Genomic DNA, 9141 nt, shown 5'->3' with positions numbered 1-9141 from the left:
TGTTGGCGAGATTACTGAATACCCCCATTACAAGGTGCGTGAAAACCACCACCAGCATCAAAATACAACTCTGATAGCAAATAAGTTAAAACAGATGTTCTATCAGTCATTTATGTATCTAATTTCGAATCCTCTCAATCCTCTCATTTTCGAAGATTGCTTTATGTATTTATTAATATTGCTTTATGCATCTAATTTCGAATCCTCTCAATCCTCTCATTTTCGAAGATTACCTTATGTATTTATGTATCCCAAAATTTCTGTATACAATTTGATCGTTTGCTAACATTAATAGTTTGTATTCTCTTTAAAAACCGTTTATATGCTGGTTTATATGTATGTATACTTTTTCGAACATTGCGATTGGAATTTTGCTATCTCGCAAAGCTTCGAGGGATTCGTCGTAAAACCAACGCTTGGAAAAGATACCAAATTTTAACGAGCCAACATTGGAGTATATTTTACCACGCCTTTTAATTAATAAATACATTTTATTAAAACAAATTAACGTCGTTTTGATCATATTGACGACACATACTATATGTTGGATGTCTCCAGAACAGTGATACTAACATTTTGTATACTTTTTCACCTTTCCTTTGCCCAACCCCTACATTATGTATACCTTTTTATCCGCGCTGCTTAGATCTATCAACATAAATCGATAAGTGATCCAGTCGTATATTTAAGCAAATTATGAAAAAAGCTATACAATATTTTCTTCATAAATTGTGAACAAAACTATTGATTTAACATTTAAACATTTAAAGAATCTCTACAATGCTACGTGCATAAATACTTATATTAGAGAAGTGAGTCAGCATTTCTTTCGAATAAAACATAATAAAAAGTGTACATTGGGGAGCCCATCGAAAATGTTTTTTTTTCTTGGAAATATCAAGATTTCAAAAATTTTCAATATGGAGCTTAAAAAGCCTAGGCAAAATTTTTATACTAAATTTGGTTGCGATCGGTCGAGTAGTTTTTGAGATATGCATATATCATATTAAGTGGGCGGTGCCACCCCCATTTTCCTAAAATTTCGTGAAAACCCACTTCTCTGCTAAAGAACGATTGTATATATTAATTTTGAATAAATATTGATGAATTCTTTAGCCATGCTGCTCAAAAAATTTAAAAGTGCGGTACATAAACAATATAAATTCAAGGCTGTATTTAAAAAAGTCGCCTAACTTCGAATTTTTTATGCGATTGCAATAAGTGAGCTGTGAGTTTATTTAAAAATAGATTTCATTTTAGATAGTACTTCATATTTTGTACTACATATTTTGAAATTGTAAAAATTATCGATGGTCAAAATTTAAAAAGATTAACAGAAATATGTTTTTTTTTATTTAACCCGATAAAAATCCCAACAAGTCAAGTCCGACAATAGATTATTATAAACCATTTTAAAAGCCTATATATCCTGTTCTCAGGTCATATTCGATCTTTGAAATCGAATCAAAAATAGTCATTCAAAAACTCGTAAATCTACAAAATCGTATTTTCTGACCTAAATCGACCTCTAAATGACCTTTAAAAAATCTATAAAGAAAAGGCAATAATATTTCTCATAAAAATTATTAAAATTAGGGGGTAGGATCTTGACATCTCCAAAACAAAACATTTTCGTTGGACACCCTAATGTACAAACATATGTATGTCTACATTTTTTGTCTCCACTTAGGTATCAACAACAGAAAAGTGCTGATTGTCAAAAGCAATTAAAGTCGTAATTTATTCTTCATTCTAGAATAAAGCAAAAAGAACAAATTGTTAAATCTCCTTTAAGCAGCTTTAAAATGTGTCTATGCGCGACAAGCATAATGAAATAAACAAAAATTAATTCCTTCTCCAGACTGAATTCCAGGGAATTGTTAATTTACTGGCCGGGCTGTTGGTATTATCTAAGCAAACTAATAAGTCGAAAGCACTGAAATGAAAATTTCGCTTTGACATTGCTACATCATTTTGATTTCTGAAATTTCCCATGCATGGCTGGACCAATGAATTAATTAGTTAATCATTAACAATATAACATAACAAATGCATCTCGAGTATAGTATAACATTTCGCCGTAAAACTTGGTAACAAGCAGTTTCGTTAACTACTTAGTAATAAGCTTGATGCACAATGAATTAGCTTTGATATTTGTGACATATTTATCACAACATCACATCATACACTGAGGGAAAAAAATATTAAAATCAAATAGAAACGTAATTGATCTTACTATAAACGTCAACGAAAGTACTGTATATTGGTAAATATTCAATTCAATTACGCGCATATTAAAATGACCGCGTTCATACTGAAAAAGCATCCGCGAAGTGAATAATCAAGACAAAAACTAAAAAAAAATTTAATTTGCATGTTGCATGTTGGCAGTGGAATTCGAACCCGTCCATCTCCGGATATCAACAACTTGTGGCAAGCATCTTTGCGCACTCCGAGTTGAGCCTTGGGCCACGGCATAAAGTGAGGGAGCTCCACTCTGACTTACTCGGTTTATGGGCGCACTGTATTTCTCAGCGTCTGTTCACAAGAGGCGCAAATTCGATGTTGCATTTGTGGTACAAGAGAGGCCACCAATTCTGTCGTTCACCGAATGCCTGGCAATTTCCATGCTAGGGTGGACAAGGAAGGGCTCTTTGGCCTCACCGTCAGAAAATACAGCATCCGATAACGGACTGAGGCCGATTGACTTCTCCAGCGCCCGAAACAGGGTATATTGCAGTGCTATGTTCAGGTATAAAAAGATCCATCAAGCTGCTTGGCAGTCTCCACATCGAAAAACAAAAAAAGCAAATCGATTATTTTATGATAGATGGAAGGCACGCTTCCAGTGTTTTAGACGGACGTACACTCCAGGGACCAAACAGCGACTCGGACCTCTACCTTGTTGCAGCCAAGATACGTACCTGCCTCTTCAAAATTTTGCGACCAATAATTAAGGAAAAGCTCACCGTCGAAAAGCTGCAATCACAACAGTTGGCCAAATTGTTCGCTACTCTCACAACGCTCTCAGAGAGTACTCTTCAACAAACCGATAATTCAACCGCCGAAAAGGAGTCGGATTTCAGCGAGCCCGAAAGACCAAACAAATTCATGCATACTCAAAATTTATTAATTTCTTTAAAATATTGAAATTAGTCAATTAAATCAACGCGCCACTTGAAATAAATAGCATTGTATTGAAAATGTTAAAAATAAATATAAATATAAAAGTACATATTTATAAATACATAACTACGCCCAGCATAAATATTTTTTTTAAGTTGTTGACACCTTTCGTAGTCGTGGGTTTTATCAGTCCACAAATGTGATATTTTTTGAAACTTCCATCAAAAAGATAATACGCGTTTAGAGCTCGCTTATGAGATCGTAGTATGCAGGTGCGAGAATTTCTGAATACTCTCTGTCCACCTTGAGCACTTTTAAATAAAATTTATAGGACATAGCCGCAAACTTCATTGCTGCTGAGTTTCCAAAGACATGGTGCCCTGAATGTAATTTTTCAAGATTCCTAAGCTAAGAGGATTCATAAGTAAGAACATTTAAAAAAAATCTATGCTGTAAGACATACAATTATTTCAGACGCAAATGTTTTTAGGATGACGAGATGGAAACGTCTAATCTTTTTCTTTTAAATAGCGTGCCTTTTTAATGCAAAGACTTCAACACATCATTTCGTACGTTCTCAAAATCCCAGAAGTATGCAGGGTGTCCAATAAGTACCACGACCAAATCAATGAGAAGCTAGATTGGGGGGCGACCTCCATGATAAGAACAAATTTGTATAAAATTATCATAATTTTTTAAATTTTGATATTTTTTAAGTGGATATAAAGTACTAGTAAAAACAAATATTTTAAAACAAGCTTTCTAAATATGAACTATATCGGACCATAAATACTGGTTTACCAACTATTTCGACTCCTGCACCACCTATCTAAATATAAACCAAATCGGACCATAAATAGGGGATTTTCAAATATTTCGTCTCCTGTGCCACCTATCGGATTAACTTCTCTTTCGTATTGCATTGTCATCGGGTTCTGAGCCAACTGTGAAGTTTCAAGTCTCTAGACAAAATTTTCCCCTAACAAACATACAAACAAACATACATACGGACCAAGTTAAAAAAAAAAGCTGGTAAAAGGTTGTAAATGCCCAATATACTGTTCTTAAATTCGTACACAACCTCTAATAGAACAACAACCCAAATCAAATTCCCTTGTCGAAATAATGATAATATGCCACACAGATAGTCAACAGCCCCACCACGCCACTCTCTTGCCCCAGCAAAAAAAAACACACACAGACAATTCTAGTGGGGCGCAGCTGATGAAGATGGACGAGCTTTGTCACTCATTAACTTAGCCCAAACGATGCTACAACCAAACGAATCTGTGTGCAAGTGTAAATGATTTCCGCAAAACGCCTGCTAACAAACAAAACTTAAGGAGAAATATTTTAGGGAGGGGGTGAAGAGAGCGCGACTTACCTTAATAATTTGATACGCTTTGATTTGGACCCCCTTGCAGCGCCACATGCACCATGGCGATCGATCAAACTGCTTGTCTTCAACAATAATTCGCAACAACATCCGCTTGTAGTTGTTGTTTCTATAAACGCTAGAGCTGCTGTCGCCGCTGTTGAAGTTGGCTGTTGTTGTCTATGACACTCTGAGGTGTGTTTACTTTTATTGTTGTTTTAATAAGTTGATGAGTGTTAATCTTCGTGAGTGGGGCTTGCTTATTCATCGCTTGGAATGTTTGTTGTTTTAAGCATTTGCTGTTGTTTAAACTAAGTATCTACTGCCTAACTGACTCGAAAACAACAACAAAAACGTAATGATTTTATGAGACATGTCATTAAACTGATGCTGATGCTGCGGTAATGCTGGCATTAATGTTTGTACCTACATAGATGTGACGGCAACTGACGCGCTGAAATTGGTTATGGCAACATTTTGAGCTAACTCACGAAATTTTAACACTGCGCGCGTGCGCTCTCTCAACACTTGTTTAAAGTCGTTTATTTAAGTAACAATAAAATTTATTTAAATATTTTGTCAAAAGCATTGTTGTAAGCGTAGATTACAAGCACAGTGGGATCATTTTTGCAAATGACAAATAAAGACGATGGAGGGAAAATTTATTTATTATTAAAATTTTTCATTAAACCTGATAACATTAATTTTGAATTTGGTAATGCGGTGGCAACTAACTTAATTTTTATTTATTTTTTTTAATAAACTTTCTTATACCTCTCTCGTTTGACAACCATATTATAATATTTCTAAACCACACCTCAAAAATAGTTTCGAAATAAACATATTAAAGCATTTCATTAAATTTGTTCATTAAACTGATCTGGAATTTCTAAACAGGCGGTCCTCTTCGAAAATCTGTTCGCAATGCAGTTTTCTTAGACATCTCTTTGATTTGATTCGCATATAAAATATTTCATTTAACTTGTTGATTGAGTTGATTTCGAACCCCTAAACAGGTGGCAACTCTCTTAAAAATCTTTCTTAAACCTCTCTCGTTTAGTATACAGATAAAAATGTTTAATTTCACTTGTTAATTACATACATAGGTTTTAACATTTTTAACAGGTGGCAACCCTCGAAATAAACCGCTATAAAATCCCTTTCGTTTGACATCCAAAATTTTGTTGAGCAACCAACATACCCAAACACTCACAAACTTTCAAATTTATTAATAAGATTTAGTTGAAGCATTTTATTTTCCAGGAAATTCTTAGTTCTTGCCCATTTAATTACAAAGATATTTTTTTTTGTAACTGTTGTCAAAGGATTTTATTTTTTTTAAATTCGAGTGACAACAATTTTTTGTAGTTATCTATTGGGATAAAATTCGCATTCACACATGCGATAAAGATTTCTATATCTCTTGTATACTTGCTCCACCGTGCGATGGCAGCTGTTCTTTGTTTTTTGTCTATTGTACCTTTTGCTTTATTGTTATTTCCTCCGTTGCTGATTTTTGTTGTTGGGCTTGCAAATTTTTAGTAGCAAATAAAAAACATAACGTGTCAAATTTGTTAAACTTAGTTTCAGAAATGTGAAGGGAGGTAGTATAAAGTCCAAGTGACTGTGATGCGCTGACTTCAGTCAAATTAGCTGAACGGCCTAGACGTGAACGGGCAAGTGTTGCACGAAAAATTTGCCTTTGGCGAAAGTGAAACGTGTGGATTTTAAAAAATAATATATTTATATATCCAATTAACGAAATTTGACTCAAGGATCGACATGATTGCGGTAATTCTAATACGTTTTAAGTGCTATGCAAAGGGGCAGCCGCCAAAAATATTATAGATGCTAAAAGTGAGAAAATATTGCTAAAAATTCACAAGTCAGAGAACTATCACAAAAACAAAAAAGTGGTTTTCAAAAGTTTTTGTAAAACATATCTAACACAAACATAGTTACAAAACACGGTTTGGTGTGCACTGTTTTTATTGGACATTATACTTGTTTGGTGCATGACGAGCGGGAGAGGACTTTACTTCTAAAATGCCACTCAGTCCGAAATAGCACTTACTGGCAAGAGTGATTCTCCGTTGGATTCCGAAGGCTAACATTTTTATTGTGTTCATGCTGTGCTGCGTCCTAAATAATTTAGGTCGTCTACTTTTTCAAACTTATAACTGTCAACAGTGGTGTTAAAGTGGAGATGCCTATGACCTGACTGTTTATCGGATAACAGGAAATTCTTGTCTTCGTTAGATATACGCGCTTTTCTTCTCTATATAATTTCAAGAAGACAGAACTTTCAATATCACATCACACGAAAGGGAGTCACCTTGCTTGAAACCTTGTTTGGGATCAAGCGAATGCGGCTTCAAAATCGACAAATATATAGTGTGTATCGATCCTATTCACGCGAATCTTTTTCAATATTTAGCATATTGTGTCAGGTCTAAAACCACACTGATAAAACCGAACCAGGGCTTTTGCGGAGGGCTTCCGTTTTCAGTGGTAGTTGTCCATATTCTTCATAAGAGTCTTGTTTCCTTCTTCAGCTCTCTCTAACCGGCCACATAGCTCGCCTTACGTCTGATCGCAGCGTGGGTCTGTAGGCGGCATCCTTTTTCTCTTCAGCTTATAGACACTCCTCATCGTACCAGTTGTTCTTTCGGTCTCTCTGTATCTCGACTACTTCTTAGGCATCGGTACTTAATGCGGTTTCACTGCACGCTGATGTCACTTTGTTGCAGACTGCTCTCTAAGAACAAGTGTGACAGTCGAGCAGCGAATAATTTGGCCGTTTGTTGTAATGCAGCTTTGAGCTTTCCTTGCATCCTTGGACGCAAATTTTTTTTTGATCCGAGTCGATTTTTGGCCCTCGGAGTGTACCAACGCACGTCTAAAACACTGGCAGTGTACCTTTCCTCCATGACAATGTGATCTGTTTGGCTTCTCGTTTTCCTTGTCTTGTCCTGTCCGTCGTATTTCTCAAATGGCCGTGATGTCATCCTTAGTCTTCTGGAGCACATTCACCAGCCGTTCTGTGACACCTTTTCCATTAAGGATATTCCAGGGGTATGCACCTAAATCATAATCCTTTATACGTTTTCCGTGTTCGTCATCAAAAGGAGTGTGAGTGTCCCTCATTCAAGGCTTAGCTTTTCTTTTCATTGGGAAGTGTTTTTGAGTGACGGGTCCCAAACTCAGCCCGTATGAGGCTTTTCGCTCCCTCACTTTAGCTCCCTCTCTTATTGGGTCGCTATTCAGAGGACACGGGGATATAAATATTTGGGGGTCGTGGACTTCAATTGAATCGGATGCAAAGGAATAACTTCGGGCCACTCCCAGCTGAATGACAGTCAAAAATTTTATAGGGATTGAAAGCTAATATAGCCCACCCGATATATTCTATCACTTTTTTTTAATAAACTGTCCTGTAGCTCCCGTGGTTTCTATTGAAAATTCTGTAGCATTTGGTGCGCTTAAACATTGAAAATAATTTTACATTAAAAATCAGGTTTAAATTCATAGCCATTAAGCTGAATAAAATTGATTTCGTCGAATCGAATTAATTTTAAAGCAAGTCAACTTAAAATAATCCCTTACGGCTGTTACTTCAGTTTAGCAAAATCTTATTAGAGCAGACGTTCGCCTGCTCTACATAAATTGAATTAACGTTTAGCCATTAAAATAATTTTCATTTTAATCGAAGCTAAATTTATTTTGCATATCTTACAGCACTACAATATTTCGCCATGTCGGCAACCGCTACTACTCAGCATCGCCGTTCTGCTCATGATAGGGCGCACGCCCATCTCATTGGCGCTACCCATCATGAAAGACTCACCCATCCAGACAATTATTGTGCCATATCAGCCGAATACGGCGAGCGGTCATCCATCTCAGTTTCCGAAGCTGATGAATGAAAGTCGACAGGTGTTGGTGCCCGCTACAATGAAAGTGGTGCCGCGTTTTAATCTCAATCAAAGTACTATGGCCATGGGCAGTCTAAATGGCACGCCGCTAAACTTTGCCGATGGTGCCTATCCTGTCTACTATATGCCCAGCAGCGTGAATGGCAAATTTAATGGTAAAATATCTTTGCTGGACGGAGTGGTGAAACCATAAATGGGCGGAGAAACATGAAGAAAGTTTCTAAGTAAACACTAATTTAATGCGCATAATTAAAATGTTATTTAAATAATTTAATTTATTTAAAAAGAACTTGTATTTCTAATTATTTAGTTAATTCACTGTGATACTGAATGTACACAATATGTATGTATGTAGTCCCTTCAAGGCAAATAATTTTAGTGATTTGTATATTTAAAGAGACTTGTAATAAACGTACTCATACGTACATACGTATGTATATAGACAGCTACAATAAATAATGCAAAAAATTGAAAATGTTTGGCTGATCAATGAATATGCATATTTTGCAGAAAGTTTATGCAAATAGTTATTTATAGAAATGAGGTACATACATATGTAGGTATGAGAGAAAGCAAGAGAAGCAAATTTTTTTGTAATTTATGATATCGTAAAATATTTTTTAACGAATTTCATTAACTTTCAGTACCCAATGAATTTTTTATTTCATTTTCGTTAGCTGAGTTAGCTTTTTGTTTAAATTATTT

At 35.5% G+C, this 9141-nt stretch overlaps 1 protein-coding gene across 1 annotated transcript; it reads left to right on the top strand.

Annotated features, from left to right (window-relative positions):
* Positions 1–6168: 6168 nt before the first annotated feature.
* Positions 6169–8846, top strand: LOC108358729 (uncharacterized). Its single transcript, XM_017610195.1, has 2 exons — positions 6169–6292; positions 8240–8846. Exons 1-2 carry the CDS (start codon positions 6284–6286, stop codon positions 8627–8629), a joined length of 399 nt encoding a protein of 132 aa, XP_017465684.1. The 5' UTR covers positions 6169–6283; the 3' UTR covers positions 8630–8846.
* The last annotated feature ends 295 nt before the right edge of the window (positions 8847–9141 follow it).

The sequence above is a fragment of the Rhagoletis zephyria genome, unplaced genomic scaffold (genome assembly GCF_001687245.7).
Source record: "Rhagoletis zephyria isolate East Lansing unplaced genomic scaffold, Rhagoletis_zephyria_1.1 Rzeph_scaffold_00011, whole genome shotgun sequence".
NCBI classification, from domain to species: Eukaryota; Metazoa; Arthropoda; class Insecta; order Diptera; family Tephritidae; genus Rhagoletis; species Rhagoletis zephyria.
Note: the sequence above shows the minus strand (reverse complement) of the source record. Positions and strands in the feature narration are given on the sequence as shown.